The sequence below is a fragment of the Hippichthys cyanospilos genome, chromosome 15 (assembly GCF_059441005.1).
Source record: "Hippichthys cyanospilos isolate Australia breed blue-spotted pipefish chromosome 15, RoL_Hcya_1.0, whole genome shotgun sequence".
NCBI classification, from domain to species: Eukaryota; Metazoa; Chordata; class Actinopteri; order Syngnathiformes; family Syngnathidae; genus Hippichthys; species Hippichthys cyanospilos.
Genome location: NC_142383.1, coordinates 62,324 through 80,539, shown reverse-complemented (window position 1 = coordinate 80,539; position 18,216 = coordinate 62,324). Strand labels below are relative to the sequence as shown.

At 42.4% G+C, this 18,216-nt stretch overlaps 1 protein-coding gene and 1 long non-coding RNA gene across 10 annotated transcripts in view; both read left to right on the top strand.

Annotated features, from left to right (window-relative positions):
* Window positions 1–14,595, top strand: part of LOC148411271 (uncharacterized) — a 65,014-nt gene extending 50,419 nt beyond the window's left edge. For 3 of the 6 annotated variants that reach the window (XR_015867993.1, XR_015867994.1, XR_015867991.1), the window contains exons 3-5: window positions 11,511–11,862; window positions 11,968–13,812; window positions 13,899–14,595. This is a non-coding gene — a long non-coding RNA (uncharacterized LOC148411271). The remainder of the gene's footprint in view (window positions 1–11,510; window positions 11,863–11,967; window positions 13,813–13,898) is intronic. The other 3 variants (XR_015867996.1, XR_015867995.1, XR_015867992.1) reach the window with 2 other exon arrangements.
* Window positions 14,596–15,490: 895 nt separating this feature from the next.
* LOC148411270 (uncharacterized) lies at window positions 15,491–17,801 on the top strand. 4 transcript variants are annotated; one of them, XM_088435559.1, is made up of 4 exons: window positions 15,491–15,618; window positions 15,772–15,891; window positions 15,969–17,186; window positions 17,675–17,801. In XM_088435559.1, exons 3-4 carry the CDS (start codon window positions 16,065–16,067, stop codon window positions 17,771–17,773), a joined length of 1,221 nt encoding a protein of 406 aa, XP_088291685.1. In that variant the 5' UTR covers window positions 15,491–15,618; window positions 15,772–15,891; window positions 15,969–16,064; the 3' UTR covers window positions 17,774–17,801. The 4 variants fall into 4 exon arrangements, with proteins under 4 accessions (XP_088291685.1, XP_088291683.1, XP_088291684.1 ...); XM_088435557.1 differs by having other exon boundaries at window positions 15,969–16,023; window positions 16,139–17,797; XM_088435558.1 differs by having other exon boundaries at window positions 15,969–16,281; window positions 16,340–17,797.
* The last annotated feature ends 415 nt before the right edge of the window (window positions 17,802–18,216 follow it).

Here is an 18,216-nt window from a genome sequence, read left to right as displayed (position 1 = left end):
TTTCGACTAATGACATTTTTTGCAGCCACTAGGTGGCGCTAGCTTTAAACTGGAATATATGTTTGTCGATGTCTTCAGGAATAGATTTTCATCCAATGTGTGAAATTGTGAGAAGATCAGATCATCTGGGTCAAATTACAGCAGCTTTTACTGGTCCGTTAAATTTTCGGAATGAAAATGGACGTAAAAGCCACGCCCATTATCGAAATTTTGTAAAATTTGGTGGAGGTCAGCAGGGCTGTCTAGAGGCTTGTCACACTTAATTTCAGCGATATTACTTCAAAGGGCTCAGCTAAACACGTAAAAAAGTTTCAAAAATGCTATGTTTTTGGCTGCCTCTAGGTGGCGCTCGCACTATAGCAAAAAATACGTTGATAGGTGTATTCCGCATTGGAAATCCATCAAATATGTAATGTTTAGAAAAGATAAGACCATCTGGGACCAAACACAGCAACTTTGTTCGTTTTGGCGAGACATCAGACTGACATTTTTGTTTGCCACTAGATGGCCTCACAAGCAATTGAAGTTTTGTTTAAACACTTGTGTTAAGGGCTTGAGTCTCCATGTGTCTGTGAAGTTTCAGATTTTTCTAAGCTTGTAAAGCTGAGTTATAAAGGTTTGTTTCACATGTGGCAAAGTAATCATCAAAGGCATAATATAAAGCCCCGCCCCCAACATATTTGTTGGCGGATCGTCACAAAAATTTGAACAATTGTGCCTCACAGTCAGATAAAACATCACAGCAAATTTGAAGTCGATCGGGTCAAGCGTTTCGGAGAAAAAAGGAGCAGTTCGGGACCTGCAAATGAGCAAAAACGGGCCAAAAGTGCACATTCAAAAATTCATAACTCTCTTTCTGTACATCTGAGCACATGGCTCGCGCTGACTTTTTTGTAGGGCTCGAGGTCCTACATAAGGCTACAAATTTTTGTAGCTTTAGGTCAAGTGGGCCGGGAGTGAGAGGCTATTTTCCACTCATAAGGCCATTTTGGGGCCAATTACAGCCACTTTTTTCGTTTTGGCGAGTCATCTGACTTTGAGGTGGCGTGCAGACTACGCCCATTATCGAAAAGTCGTAAAATTTTAAAACCTTAATATTCCATGTCTTAATGATATTCTGACCAGTTTTCACTTGTTTTACTCAAATAGACTGAGCACAATACATGAAAGTGTAAAAAATGACATTTTAATCAACCACTAGGCGGCGCTTGTAGGTATTTAAAAAACCTTTTTTTAAAAGTGTTAAAGACATAAGTGTCCATGTGTCTATGAAGTTTTAGATTTTTTTAAGCTAGTACATCAAAATTATTAAGGTTTATGTCACTCTTGGCGAAGGAAAAATTGAACACATAATTTGAAGCCACGCCCCTATCATATATGTCAGCGGATCTGCACCAAATTTTGCCCAATTGTGCCCCTATGTGTGAATATGGACCACAGCAAATTTGAAGGCGATTGAATAAAGCGTTTGGGAGAAACAAGGAGCAGTTTGGGACCTGCAAACGTGCAAAAATGGGCCAAAAATGCACATTCAAAAATTCATAACTCTTTTTCTGTACATCTGAGCACATGGCTCGCGCTGACTTTTTTGTAGGTCTCTAGGTCCTACATATGCCTAAAAATTTTCATAGCTCTAGGTCAAACGGGCCGGGACCAGGTGCACTTTTTCGACCTTAGGTGGCGCTGCAGAGCCATTTTTTTTGCATTGTTTTGGGAAACACAAAAATATCCAATTTTTCACCGGGCCCGACAAATGTGCAAATTTTGGTGACTTTTCGTGCATGTTTAGGCCCTCAAAAATGGAAAAGCGCTGCACAGTAAATAATAATAATAATAATAACTAGAGCTGCAAGCAGCTATAAAGGGCCCTCGCAGACCTGTGCACGTTGGGGTATGAACAGGTCGGGGTATGAACAAGGACTATGAATGATGAAAAATTTGTTGTAGATCACTTCAGTGCAGGACTATTACCAATTATGTAAAATTTATACAAGGTGGGACAATGTGTGTGGAGTTACTGCAGCTTTTATTGTTCCAATTTTGTGACTTTCAATGCCATATAGGCCACACCCACTGTCGAAACATCGTACTGATTTGTGGAGGGCATAAGGCATGGCCACTGGCTTTTCAGAAAACATTTAAGGGATATCACTTCAAGGGGCTCAGCAGAGGACATAAAAACATTAAGGATTTGCTATATTTTTTGCTGCCACTAGGTGGCGCTCGTACTGTGATAAAAAATAGGCTTGTAGGTGTGTTTCACATTGGACTCCCATCCCATATATGAAGTTTTGCAAACATCAGATCATCTAGGTCCAATTACAGCAACTTTTACCGTTTTGGCGAGACATCAAACTTTGAGTTTGCATAGAGGCCACGCCCTTTAATGAAAAGTCATAAAATTTGAGAACCTTAATGTTCCAATGTGTCATAGCTTTTCTGACCATTTTTTAGTTCATTTAGTCCAACAGGCATTTCACAGTACATGAAAGTATAAAAAATGAGATTTTTGTCCGCCACTGGGTGGCGCTGTAAATGATTTGAAAGTTTATCACATAGCTGTATTATTGCATTACTTTTAAAGGCCCAGGAAAGTTTCAGATGGTTTGAAGCTGTCATAGCTGAGTTATTAAGATTTTTGTCACTCTTGGCGAAGGAAGTATTAAACATAATTTGAAGCTCCGCCCCCATCTTTTATGTCAAGAGATCTTCACGATATTTGGACTATGTGTGCCCCTCAGTTGGGTAATGATTCATGCCAAAGTTGAAGGTAATGGGGTGAATCGTTTAAGAGAAAAAGGCACTAGTTTGAGACCAGCTAATGTCTAAGAATGGGACAAAACTGCACAATAAAAAAATTCATAACAATTTTTCTGTACATCCTAGCACATCACTTCTACTGACTTTTTTGAAGGTCTTGCAGTCCTTCATTTGCCTACAAAGTTTCATAGCTGTAGGTCAAACCAAACAGGATTGACTGTAATCTTTCGACTAATGACATTTTTTGCAGCCACTAGGTGGCGCCAGCTTTAAACTAGAATATATTTTTGTCGATATGTTCAGGAGAATATTTTCATCCAATGTGTGAAATTGTGAGAAGATCAGATAATCTGGGTCAAATTACAGCAACTTTTACTGGACAGATAAAGCTTCGGAATGAAAATGGTCATAGAGGCCACGCCCATTATCAAAACTTCGTAAAATTTGGTGGAGGTCAGCAAGGCTGTCTAGAGGCTTTTCAGACTTAATTTCAGCTATATTACTTCAAAGGGCTCAGCTAAACACATAAAAACGTTTAAAAAATGCTATATTTTTGGCTGCCACTAGGTGGCGCTCGCACTATAACAAAAAATACGTTGATAGGTGTATTCCGCATTGGAAACCCATCAAATATACGAAGTTTAGAAAAGATAAGACTATCTGGGACCAAACACAGCAACTTTGTTCGTTTTGGCGAGACATCAGACTGACATTTTTGTTTGCCACTAGATGGCCTTATAAGCAATTGAAGATTTTTTTAAACACTTGTGTTAAGGGCTTGAGTCTCCATGTGTCTGTGAAGTTTCAGATTTTTCTAAGCTTGTAAAGCTGAGTTATAAAGGTTTGTTTCACATGTGGCAAAGTAATCATCAAAGGCATACTATAAAGCTCCGCCCCCAACATATTTGATGGCGGATCATCACAAAAATTTGAACAATTGTGCCTCACAGTCAGATAAAACATCACAGCAAATTTGAAGTCGATCGGGTCAAGCGTTTGGGAGAAAAAAGGAGCAGTTCGGGACCTGCAAATGAGCAAAAACGGGCCGAAAGTGCACATTCAAAAATTCATAACTCTCTTTCTGTACATCTGAGCACATGGCTCGCGCTGACTTTTTTGTAGGGCTCAAGGTCCTACATAAGGCTACAAATTTTTGGATCTCTAGGTCAAACGGGCCGGGAGTGAGAGGCTATTTTCCACTCATAAGGCCATTTTGGGGCCAATTACAGCCACTTTTTTCGTTTTGGCGAGTCATCTGACTTTGAGGTGGCGTGCAGACTACGCCCATTATCGAAAAGTCGTAAAATTTTAAAACCTTAATATTCCATGTCTTAATGATATTCTGACCAATTTTCATTTGTTTTACTCAAACAGACTGAGCACAATACATGAAATTGTAAAAAATGACATTTTAATCAACCACTAGGCGGCGCTAGTAGGTATTTAAAAAAACTTTTTTTAAAGGTGTTAAAGACATAAGTTTCCATGTGTCTATGAAGTTTTAGATTTTTTTAAGCTAGTACATCAAAGTTATTAAGGTTTTTGTCCCTCTTGGCGAAGGAAAATTTGAACACATAATTTGAAGCCACGCCCCTATCATATATCTCAGCGGATCTGCACCAAATTTTGCCCACTTGTGCCCCTATGTGTGAATATGGACCACAGGAAATTTGAAGGCGATTGAGTAAAGCGTTTAGGAGAAACAAGGAGCAGTTTGGGACCTGCAAACGTGCAAAAATGGGCCAAAAATGCACATTCAAAAATTCATAACTCTTTTTCTGTACATCTGAGCACATGGCTCACGCTGACTTTTTTGTAGGTCTCTAGGTCCTACATATGCCTAAAAATTTTCGTAGCTCTAGGTCAAACGGGCCGGGACCAGGTGCACTTTTTCAACCTTAGGTGGCGCTGCAGAGCCATTTTTTTTGCATTGTTTTGGGAAACACAAAAATATCCAATTTTTCACCGGGCCCGACAAATGTGCAAATTTTGGTGACTTTTCGTGCATGTTTAGGCCCTCAAAAATGGAAAAGCGCTGCACAGTAAATAATAATAATAATAATAATAATAATAATAATAATCCGGAGAAAAACAAGAGGGCTCTCGCAGCGGTAGCTGCTCGGGCCCTAATAATAATAATAATAATAATCCGGAGAAAAACAAGAGGGCTCTCGCAGCGGTAGCTGCTCGGGCCCTAAATAATCTGGAGAAAAACAAGAGGGCTCTCGCAGCGGTAGCTGCTCGGGCCCTAATAATAATAATCTGGAGAAAAACAAGAGGGCTCTCGCAGCGGTAGCTGCTCGGGCCCTAACTAGAGCTGCAAGCAGCTATAAAGGGCCCTCGCAGACCTGTGCATGTTGGGGTATGAACAGGTCGGGGTATGAACAAGGACTATGAACGATGAAAAAGTAGTTGTAGATGACTTCAGTGCAGGACTCTTACCAAATATGTAAAATTTAGTCAAGGTGGGACAATGTGGGTGGAGTTACTGCAGCTTTTATTGTTCCAATGTTGTGACTTTCAATGCCATATAGGCCACACCCACTGTCGAAACATCGTACTGTTTGTGGAGGGCATAAGGCATGGCCACTGGCTTTTCAGAAAACATTTAAGGGATATCACTTCAAGGGGCACAGCAGAGTACATAAAAACATTAAGGATTGGCTTTTTTTTGCTGCAACTAGGTGGCGCTCGTACTATGATAAAAAATTGGCATGTAGGTGTGTTTCACATTGGAGTCCCATCCCATATATGAAGTTTTAAAAATATCAGATCGTCTAGGTCCATTTTCAGCAACTTTTACCGTTTTCACGAGACATCGGATTTTGAGTTGGCATAGAGGCCACGCCCTTTATTGAAAAGTCATAAAAGTTGGGAACCTTAATTTTCCAATGTGTCATAGCTTTTCTGACCATTTTTGAGGTCATTTAGTCAAACAGGCATTTCACAGTACATAAAAGTATAAAAAATGAGATTTTTGTCCGCCACTGGGTGGCGCTGTAAATGATTTGAAAGTTTATCACATAGCTGTATGATTGCATTACTTTTAAAGGCCCAGGAAAGTTTCATATGGTTTGAAGCTGTCATAGCTGAGTTATTAAGATTTTTGTCACTCTTGGCAAAGGAAGTATTAAACATAATTTGAAGCTCCGCCCCCATCTTTTATGTCAAGAGATCTTCACGATATTTGGACTATGTGTGCCCCTCAGTTGGATAATGATTCATGCCAAAGTTGAAGGTAATGGGGTGAACCATTTAAGAGAAAAAGGCACTAGTTTGAGACCAGCTAATGTCTAAGAATGGGACAAAACTTTAATTAAAAAAATTCATAATTTTTCTGTACATCCTTGCACATCACTTCTATTGACTTTTTTGTAGGTCTTGCAGTCCTTCATTTGCCTACAAAGTTTCATAGCTGTAGGTCAAACCAAACAGGATTGACTGTAATCTTTCGACTAATGACATTTTTTGCAGCCACTAGGTGGCGCTAGCTTTAAACTGGAATATATTTTTGTCGATATGTTCAGGAGAAAATTTTTATCCAATGTGTGAAATTGTGAGAAGATCAGATCATCTGGGTCATATTACAGCAAAATTTTACTGGACAGATAAAGCTTCGGAATGAAAATGGTCATAGAGGCCACGCCCATTATCGAAACTTCGTAAAATTTGGTGGAGGTCAGCAAGGCTGTCTAGAGGCTTGTCAGACTTAATTTCAGCGATATTACTTCAAAGGGCTCAGCTAAACACATAAAAACGTTATAAAATGCTATTTTTTTGGCTGCCACTAGGTGGCGCTCGCACTATAACAAAAAATACGTTGATAGGTGTATTCAGCATTGGAAACCCATCAAATATATGAAGTTTAGACAAGATAAGTCCATCTGGGACCAAACACAGCAACTTTGTTCATTTTGGTGAGACATCAGACTGACATTTTTGTTTGCCACTAGGTGGCCTTATAAGCAATTTAAGATCTTTTTAAACACATGTGTTAAGGGCTTGAGTCTTCATGTGTCTGTGAAGTTTCAGATTTTTCCAAGCTTGGAAAGCTGAGTTATAAAGGTTTGTTTCACATGTGGCAAAGTAATCATCAAAGGCTTAATATGAAGACCCGCCCCCAACATATTTGATTGCGGATCGTCACGAAAATTTGAACAATTGTGCCTCACAGTCAGATAAAACATCACAGCAAATTTGAAGTCGATCGGGTCAAGCGTTTGGGAGAAAAAAGGAGCAGTTCGGGACCTGCAAATGAGCAAAAACGGGCCAAAAGTGCACATTCAAAAATTCATAACTCTCTTTCTGTACATCTGAGCATATGGCTCACGCTGACTTTTTTGTAGGGCTCGAGGTCCTACATAAGGCTACAAATTTTTGTAGCTGTAGGTCAAACGAGCCGGGAGTGAGAGGCTATTTTCCACTCATAAGGCCATTTTGGGGCCAATTACAGCCACTTTTTTCGTTTTGGCGAGTCATCTGACTTTGAAGTGGCGTGCAGACCACGCCCATTATCGAAAAGTCATAAAATTTTAAAATCTTAATATTCCATGTCTTAATGATATTCTGACCAATTTTCACTTGTTTTACTCAAACAGACTGAGCACAATACATGAAAGTGTAAAAAATGACATTTTAATAAACCACTAGGCGGCGCTAGTAGGTATTCAAAAAAACTTTTTTTAAAGGTGTTAAAGACATAAGTTTCCATGTGTCTATGAAGTTTTAGATTTTTTTAAGCTAGTACAACAAAGTTATTAAGGTTTTTGTCCCTCTTGGCGAAGGAAAAATTGAACACATAATTTGAAGCCACGCCCCTATCATATATGCCAGCGGATCTGCACCAAATTTTGCCCACTTGTGCTTCTACGTGTGAATATGGACCACAGCAAATTTGAAGGCGATTGAGTAAAGCGTTTAGGAGAAACAAGGAGCAGTTTGGGACCTGCAAACGTGCAAAAATTACTACAAATTGGCTACAACAATTGTAGTAATTTGTTGGGCCAAAAATGCACATTAAAAAATTCATAACTCATTTTCTGTACATCTGAGCACATGGCTCACGCTGACTTTTTTGTAGCTCTCTAGGTCCTTCATATGCCTAAAAATTTTCGTAGCTCTAGGTCAAACGGGCCGGGACCAGGTGCTCTTTTTCGACCTTAGGTGGCGCTGCAGAGCCATTTTTTTGCATTGTTTTGGGAAACACAAAAATATCCAATTTTTCACCGGGCCCGACAAATGTGCAAATTTTGGTGACTTTTCGTGCATGTTTAGGCCCTCAAAAATGGAAAAGCGCTGCACAGTAAATAATAATAATAATAATAATAATAATAATCTGGAGAAAAACAAGAGGGCTCTCGCAGCGGTAGCTGCTCGGGCCCTAATAATCCGGAGAAAAACAAGAGGGCTCTCGCAGCGGTAGCTGCTCGGGCCCTAATAATAATCTGGAGAAAAACAAGAGGGCTCTCGCAGCGGTAGCTGCTCGGGCCCTAATAATAATCTGGAGAAAAACAAGAGGGCTCTCGCAGCGGTAGCTGCTCGGGCCCTAATAATAATAATAATAATAATAATAATAATAATAATAATAATCCGGAGAAAAACAAGAGGGCTCTCGCAGCGGTAGCTGCTCGGGCCCTAATAATAATAAGAATAATAATCTGGAGAAAAACAAGAGGGCTCTCGCAGCGGTAGCTGCTCGGGCCCTAATAATAATAATAATAAGAAGAAGAATAATCTGGAGAAAAACAAGAGGGCTCTCGCAGCGGTAGCTGCTCGGGCCCTAATAATAATAATCCGGAGAAAAACAAGAGGGCTCTCGCAGCGGTAGCTGCTCGGGCCCTAATAATCCGGAGAAAAACAAGAGGGCTCTCACAGCGGTAGCTGCTCAGGCCCTAATAATCCGGAGAAAAACAAGAGGGCTCTCGCAGCGGTAGCTGCTCGGGCCCTAAATAATAATCCGGAGAAAAACAAGAGGGCTCTCGCAGCGGTGGCTGCTCGGGCCCTAATAATAATAATAATAATAATAATCCGGAGAAAAACAAGAGGGCTCTCGCAGCGGTAGCTGCTCGGGCCCTAATAATAATCCGGAGAAAAACAAGAGGGCTCTCGCAGCGGTAGCTGCTCGGGCTCTAATAATAATAATCTGGAGAAAAACAAGAGGGCTCTCGCAGCGGTAGCTGCTCGGGCCCTAATAATAATAATCCGGAGAAAAACAAGAGGGCTCTCGCAGCGGTAGCTGCTCGGGCCCTAATCATTATAATCCGGAGAAAAACAAGAGGGCTCTCGCAGCGGTAGCTGCTCGGGCCCTAATAATCCGGAGAAAAACAAGAGGGCTCTCGCTGCTGTAGCTGCTCGGGCCCTAATAATCCGGAGAAAAACAAGAGGGCTCTCGCAGCGGTAGCTGCTCGGGCCCTAATAATCCGGAGAAAAACAAGAGGGCTCTCGCAGCGGTAGCTGCTCGGGCCCTAATAATCCGGAGAAAAACAAGAGGGCTCTCGCAGCGGTAGCTGCTAAGGCCCTAATAATAATCTGGGGAGGAACAATAGGGACCTCGCAGCGGTCACTGCTCGGGCCCTAATAATAATAATAATAATCTGGGGAGGAACAATAGGGACCTCGCAGTGGTCACTGCTCGGGCCCTAATAATAATAATAATAATAATCTGGGGAGGAACAATAGGGACCTCGCAGTGGTCACTGCTCGGGCCCTAATAATCTGGGGAGGAACAATAGGGACCTCGCAGTGGTCACTGCTCGGGCCCTAACAACTGCAATTGCCTTTGAATTGTTTTCAAAGGCAGCTTGTTGGGACAACTATGCAAGAAGCCTATCATAAACTGCCCTGTTCCAAGAAAGAAAAGAAAAAAAAGACACTAATTACTGGTTATAAACAGCATTAGCCATTATTGAAACCTTAAGTTTCTTCCACTCCATCTACTCCATAATATACTCAGAATGTACAGTAAGTCTATTCATTTATTAGTCATTCATTAGTAGTGCCCCTATTGCTCTGTTACTGCATTTTTTTTATTTTGTTTTATTGTCTACTTAATTCTTTGCTTGATTATGTAATGTAGTCTGGTCGGGGAAGTGTACAGAATAAGAATTTCAGTGTGGTATTACTTAACCTTTTCACACTGCAGTTAACTGTCAACATGGTTTTTGGCCCATGCCTAGTACGAGCACTACTATTTAGCAGCTACATCACCGTGTGGTATGGTGCCTGCACCGTGTCCTGTCGTCACACTCCTTGTGCAAGCAGCTGACAGGATAATCATATACATAAGCATAACCTTTCCTACTCTACTGGACATCTACAACACGCGTCTCACCCGCAAAGCTATTAGGATCGCGGGGGGTCCCTCCCCTTCCTGCCTGACCCACAGCCTCTTCAGCCTGCTGCCAATTGGGAAGAAAACTGCATGGCCCCTGAGCCCAGACCAGCAGGATCAAAAACAGTTTTCTCCAGAGACTCAACTCCCTGCCTGTGACTGCAACACTTGATTATTCTACATATTCCTATTGACCTTTCCTTTTCTTCATTGTTCATTATGCTATAATACTTTGTATGGGGCTTGAAAGGAAATATTTTTTTTCTGCACTGTATTGTGTTCATATGTCAGGTTTGAGAAAGTGATATATAATAATTGAACAAAAAACATGCTTTTAATTCACGAGTTTATGTAGGGTGTTTACCTGACAAACTTCCTGCTTTTTATCCATCGAAAACGGGGGTGGGCAAAATTTTTGACTTGACGGTCACTGCAGCGACTAATCCAGTGACCCAAGTTTAGCCGTTCAGGTGGGTGCGGGAAGGGAGATTTTTTACGTGCAGCAATGAAATGGTGAGTAAATGATGTGCTCGAATCCAGATCTTATCCTTGTGATGTTTCCAATTATTAGTCATGCATAGCATTGAGCGCTTGAATTGTTTGGTGGCGTGGTGTGGCGTTTTCCTTGCGTTCTTTGCGTTGTAGCGGTGTGGTAAAAACCGTATGACCTCCGCGCTGCCAACACACCTGTCCTTAAATAAGTTCCCAATTATCTCCTCAACCCTACCCCGCGCACCTATACCCCAGACACAGTGACCACTTATGCAACAACAATTATGTAAAGAAACAATGGCTCCTCCAGTCACAAAGGGTTCTAAAATTTGACAAAACGGCCGCTCTAATTTCGGAACATTAAACACTTCATTATTGATTCTATAAATTGTTTGATTTTGTAAATGTAATAGTTTAACACACTGCTGAATTTGTTATCTAAACATAATAGTAATATAAATAAAAATTAAAATGAAAAGAAATAGACAAATAGTAAAAAAAAATCCTAGGAATAATATAGGAAAAATGAAAGATGAAAATGTGATATTTCATTAGATAATTAAAGAGAAAAATTCAAGCAGTCAAGTCCCGTGCATTTAACTATTAAAATCATTTAACAACTGAAAATTGAATTAACAAAATTAAGTTGTTGTCCCCCCCCTCAATTCTGATAGTTACTATTTTAATGTACTAATAGTTCTGCTATCCTTCAGGATATTAATATTATTCTCCTGATAATTTCTTCACGTTCCCTAGGGCAGATTAAAAAATCTAGCATATGGCCTCGCCTGATCTAGAATGATGCTACATTTGAATGTAAAAGGTTTTATGGGGTTCAATATTCTGGCACTTTTGTCTTGTACATGAAATGCATTATGCTTATGAACTTGCCTGTCGGATTATTTAAACGTGTTTTTTTTTCTTTCAGAAGATCTTCTTTACCTGACCCCAAACACCCCTCTTTGTTGCTGCTCTACCTTTTTGTCTCTTCCTTCTTTCTATCTCACCCCATCAGATTAAAAGCATTGCAGAGGAAGAGCAAAAAATCTCAAGTGGTAAAGTCTTGCTGGCAGCGACGTTGTGGCTCCCAAGCAACTCTTGCACGCTCTGATTTTTGTTCTACCGAAGCACCCATATCAGAGATGAATACATGCCTAAGTGAGGCACCTATATCAGAGATTGATGCATGCCTGAATGAGGCATCCTTTTCAGAGACTGGTAACCGTGCCAGTGAAGCACACGTTGAAAGTGGTGATGGATTGGCACCTGTCCGACCTAAGGTAACATATGTGTTGGCCTCTCACAGCCAAGCCCATCGCAGATATGGCAAATGGAGAAACAGCCAGTGTGTGGCTAACTTTGTTATATTTCTGGCATTCCTGCAGGAGTTAGATCACCTGACCAGCTCACATCTTGATCTTGTTCTCAAACGGGGCCATGAACTGTATGTAAGTGTTATGACTAAGTTGCAGCAGAAAGTCGCTTTGTTCATGATTTCTTGACTACCGATGAACTTCCAGAAATTGTAAGTGGGTTTTCAAAACAGCACATGTTAATAAAGAGTCTTTCATTGTGTGGCATGTTGACCTCTTTTTGTGGTGATGTGTATTATCCGAATCTTCGTGATAGACTTCAGTGCTTGACTGCAGAGGTAAACTTTGCTCTTTTGATTATGCAATCACTGTGCATAGCTGTCTTTCAAGACCGTAAAGGCAGGTTTGGGATTTTTGATCCGCATAGCAGAGGATGTGATGGCCTCCCTGTTCAAGATAGCAAAGCTATTATGATGCTTTTTACATGCTTGAATGATCTGATAGACACATTGATTAAGTCTTTCACAATATCGAACGCCAATTGTGATTCTCGTTACGAGATGATACCCGTTATTTTTGCATCTGTAGATGTCACTGCTGATGATCATGAGATGGTGCCTTGTGCAGAGCGTCCTCCACCGATGGCGCAATAGGAATGTGTCAACACGAGCCGAGCGGTTGCTGAGACCATTACAAGTTCTCGTACGAAAGAGCCAGCGCCTAATGCTGCAAAACAATGCACTGATCTGACGAACGACAACAATAAGGTGCTTTGCCCAACATCAGGTAAAGTGCTGCAAGATTTGTCAAAAATGAGTAGAGCAAGAAAAAGAAAATTCCAAAGACGCATAAAGGCACAGGAAAAGATGAATGTTAACTCTGGAAACGTACTACAGCGGAAAACTAAGAACATGAAACAAAAAAGTACAGTCAAAATGCAGAACTAAGACAACGTAAAAAGTGTTATATCACAACTCGCTATCGACAAGACCTAAATTACAGTTTAAAACAAAAGTACTACATCAGACAGCGTTACATGATCGACCAGCTCTATAGGAGGAAATCCCTTTCCCTCATTTCAAATCGTTATAGGACAGATAATTGCTTCAGGATCCGACAGCGCTCCTACATTACACAACAATATTGTACTGATCTTGCATTTAAAGATAGACAACGTTGCTACATTAAACAACGATATAGTAATCTTGCATTTAAAGATAGACAACGTTGCTACATTAAACAACGATATCGTACTGATCTTGCATTTAAAGATAGACAACGTTGCTACACTAAACAACGATATCGTAATGATCTTGCATTTAAAGATAGACAACGTTGCTACATTAAACAATGATATCATACTGATCTTGCATTTAAAGATAGACAACGTTGCTACACTAAACAACGATATCGTAATGATCTTGCATTTAAAGATAGACAACGTTGCTACATTAAACAACGATATCGTACTGATCTTGCATTTAAAGATAGACAACGTTGCTACACTAAACAATGATACAGTAATGATCTTGTTGTGGCGGACACTAGGACCATGTCTCTCACCCAGTAGGCATGATGCTATGATCCTTTGATGCTTTGAACCTGTTGGCTTTGTCTTTGCTGTTTTGGACGTTGTTGTATCAGTTTTGTGATGGCATGCGAAGAGTAAAGATCTCCACTAGCACAGCAACGTGTGGTTTCTTCGCCTCGCCACATTGGTGACCCCGGACGTTAGAATGGGTGACCCCGGATGGGTCATCTTGCCATATTATTATCCCAGACGTTAGAAAGTTTCGTCAGGCTGTTGGAGATGTAGTTTCGCCACATGGGTGACCCCGGACGTCAGAATGTTTCAGCGAGGAATCGCCGTAGACGTCCCACTTCGTGGCATCCCTCCACCAGCCTTCTATACGTCAGGTAATGCAGCAAGCTGGTACCACGTCAGCCAGCCAGCACCCCGACAAGGGTCCTCTCACCCGTCGCCCTTTCCCTTGGCGCACCAGGGATCGAGCCAGCCAGCAACAGGCTGGTACGGGCGCTGGTGAGAACGGCTGTGCAGTCCAATTTCAGATTCCCTGGCCGTCGACCGGGATCTTCCAGCCGGGCGGCCTCATCTACTACCGATGTCCGTCCGGCCTCAGCAGTAGGCCTCCAGCCACCATCATTCAGCCGCCCCTCCGATTCACCATGCCCGCAGGTATGGTCCGAGTATACATTGGAGCGGGTCAGCTGGTGTTGGTGCCGCAGCAGGTTCATGCCCAGGCACAGACTGGGACGCAACCGCGACCGGCCGTCCCTCGGAAGCCACTGTGCCTGCCAGCATGCAGGTCAGCACTGCCACTCCGGCTCCTGCGGAACTTCAGAACATCCCTTTGCCAACCCTACCTCATGGTTTTCACGCTGAGTGTCTCACCCTTACTCCTGTCGCACCTGGGGCCCTGGTGTCACATACACTGCCCAGGACCGGACTGAGACTCAGGGTGCCAGACTGGTGAATACCCTGTGGGGTTTTCCGTTATGCCTTTCTGGGTGTTTGGGGGGGAGCTGTGTGGCGGACATTAGGACCATGTCTCTCACCCAGTAGGCATGATGCTATGATCCTTTGATGCTTTGAACCTGTTGGCTTTGTCTTTGCTGTTTTGGACTTTGTTGTATCAGTTTTGTGATGGCATGCGAAGAGTAAAGATCTCCACTAGCACAGCAACGTGTGGTTTCTTCGCCTCGCCATATTGTGTTTAAAAACAGGGAGTGCTCCTATGTCACAAACCGATACCAAAATGACCCTGAATTCAGAGCCAAACACAAGGAAATCATGAGACTGGCAACGAAAACTAAGTGTGATTTATTAAGAACTAATGCGTTGCACAACTAAGATTTTGAAAAAATACAAAGTCATAAACCAACTATTTAAAGAGAGAATCAGTTGTGAAATCACTAAAGCTATTGAGCTCTTCAAAAGACAAATTAAATTTGGACCCACATTTGTCTGCTCTGTGTGTCACAGAGCATTATTTCCTAACCAAATGCACCCTTGTAAGCGCAGTACTTATAAGAAAAATAAACATACTGTTGAAAGTTGCCTCACAGGAAAGTATGTTCATATTTGTAATCATGAATGTGAACCATCGTGCAAAGTACCAGAGGAAAGAAAACAAGAGTGGATTTGTCACACTTGCTTTGAGCATCTTAAAAATGGCAAAATGCCAGCTCTAGCGGTTGCTAATAACCTCCAACTAGCAGATATTCCAAATGAGCTTTGTGGTTTAAACATATTAGAGAGGCATCTCATATGAAAATATGTGGTATTCGCCAAAATTATTCCTCTTCCGAAAGGTCAGCAACGAGCCATTCGAGGAAATGTTGTGTGTGTTCCATCAGAAGTGCAAGAGACAGTAAACGTCTTGCCACAACCCAGAAGTGAATCACAAGTTTTGCGAGTGAAACTGAAGCGACGGCTTTGCTACAAAGGTCATCAGGTATTTCAAACTGTCACTTGGCCTAACCTAATGCGTGCTCTGATTAAACTGAAACAGGTGCATCCACAGTACAGCGACATAATAATTTGTGACGACCCTGACCTTTGTGACCCAACGCTCACCGATGATGAAAGTAGCTCTTCTGAAGACGGAATGAATATGAGTGACTTTTATGAGGAAGATCTGCTCCAGATAAACAGATTTGAGAGTGATGCACTCCGTGAAATAAACAATGACAAAGAAAATGGTAAGAGTGACAAAACACGGCAACATGGCCAAAATGTGCAAGAAGGAGATGAACCCAGTGGTGCCTTAATTTTCGAATCATGTCTCCAACCTAACAATGTTTCAGAGGAAATTATGAGTTTCACTGAGGGAATTTACTCTGTTGCTCCCGCAGAAAGAAATAACCCGGTAAGCTTTTTCAAGACACCCAAACTTGAGGCCATGGCTTTTCCAGTCCAGTTTCGAACTGGGGAAAACACTCTTGATGAAGAGAGGGAGATTAAACTCACACCAAGCAAGTATTTCAAAATGCGACTGTCTTGTGTGGATGAACGTTTTGCCAGAGACACTAACTACTTGTTCTTTGCTCAGTTTGTGACTGAAATCCACCAGGCCACATCAAGCATAAGAATACAGCTACGCAAAGGTAAACCTTTTACCAGAGATGGTTGAAGAATAAACAATGCTATGTTGCAGGATAAAAGGGAAGTTGAAAAACTGATACAAAGCAAAGACGCTGTCCATTTCATGGCGCCATTAAGGAGTGTGCCAGCCTATTGGGAGAAATGCCTCAAGGACATTTTTGCCATGATTCGGCAACTGGGCACATCCACGTTCTTCTGCACATTCTCCGCTGCTGAAATGCGTTGGGAAGAAGTCATCACCGCCATCAAAGCGCAACAAGGTGAACAGGTGATTTTCGCTGACCTCGACTGGGCCACAAAGTGTGAAATTCTCCGCAGCAATCCGGTGACAACGATGCGCATGTTCGACGAACGTGTGGAAGCTCTGTTCAGAGACCTGCTCCTGTCTCCGGCACAACCCATTGGAAAAGTGGTCGACTACTTTTACAGATTGGAGTCTCAGCACAGAGGAAGTCCGCGCATCCATTGCCTCATTTGGGTTGAAGGCGCCCCCGTCTTTGAGGAGGCCTCAGATCAAGAAATCTGCGATTTTGTGTCGCGCTACATTTCCGCTGAGCTGCCCGATCCGGAAACGGAACCCGAACTGCATCAAAAAGTCACAGAGGTTCAGATGCACAGTAAGTCTCATTCAAAGACGTGTGTCAAAGCACCTGGTGCGCAATGCCGTTTTGGTTTCCCCAAGCAGCCGTGCGAGAGAACCATGATCATGAGACGTGAAGAGTGTGATGGAGAAAATCCAGAAAACGAGAAGCGGTCGGCGCCAAACCCCAAGCTTGTTGATTTCCAAAATTTACTGAACGAACCGGAAACGGCCTCTCTGACTTTGCCGCAGCTACTGGCTAAGTGCAAACTCACCAGTGACGAGTACATGGATGGTTTGTACTCGATTGCCGCAAAGACCTCTGTGGTGCTCAAGCGAGAGCCCAAAGACTGCTGGGTGAACAACTACAATCGACATCTGCTTCTTGCTTGGGATGCAAATATGGACATTCAGTACATTCTGAACGCTTATTCCTGCATTACCTACATCTGCAGCTACATCAGCAAAGCTGAGCACGGTCTGAGCCAGTACCTGAAATCGGTGATTGAGAACTCCCGCAGCAAAAATGTCAACGAGAGCGACGAAATGAAACAAATCATGCAAGCGTACTCTAAGAAAAGAGAGGTGAGTGCACAAGAGTGCGTCGCACACGCATGTGGCCTATATATGAAGCAAGCGTCCCGCAGTGTGGTTTTTGTACAAACCAGTGACAATGCGCTGAAAAAGAGTTATCCCCTCTCATATCTTGAGGGCAAAACGCAGGAGTCCGTTGAATTGTGGATGACCGGCTTGCCGGAAAAGTATAAATGCAGACCTCAAACGGAGGAATTTGAAGCAATGTGCTTGGCTGATTTTGCTTCAACCTGCAGAATCGTGTATGGCAAGCAAGCAAAAGGCAAAAATGTTTTCCCCCTGCTAAATGACATGGGTTATTCCAAAATAGAACAGGTAAACACGCTGTCATCAAATACTGTAAATTCTCACAGGAAAAAAAGCCGGAGGAATTTTACTGCACGTTGCTAAAGCTGTACCTGCCTCATCGTGCCGACTGCCAGTTGAAGTCCACACACTATCCTACATACAAGTTGTTTTACGATCATGCCTTTGTACAGTTGCCAGCCGCTGAGCATCCAGAGCCCGTTGTGCAAATTGTCGACCGGAACAGAGAGAAGTATGAGAAGCACAGCAAAGATGTTGACAACGCCATCTGAGAGGTGGAGGAAAGCGGAATGGTCTTCAACGAGTGGTGTCAGCTAGCGCCGGAAAGCGAACTGCAAAGACTCGAGTGCATCGAGGAAATCAATGCAAGAGATGATCCCAGCGATGCTGTGGAGGAAAATATACCAGACTACAACATCAGGTCCGAGGTATCGGAAATGTCTATCGCGACGGAAGCCGCTCGCATCGATCCGGCTGTATTGCGTGACATGTATCGGAACCTTAACCGAAAGCAATCGTGTGCTTTCTACCTGGTCGGAGATTGGTGCATACGACGCGTGTGGCTTAAAACCACGGCAGTTCTTCTATTACATCAATGGTGGCGCCGGAACGGGAAAGTCACATTTAATCAAATGTATTCACGCAGAGGCTACAAAAATACTGCGCAGACTGCCTGAGACTGGCTGAGGAAGCGGAAATTTCCAAACAGGGTTCA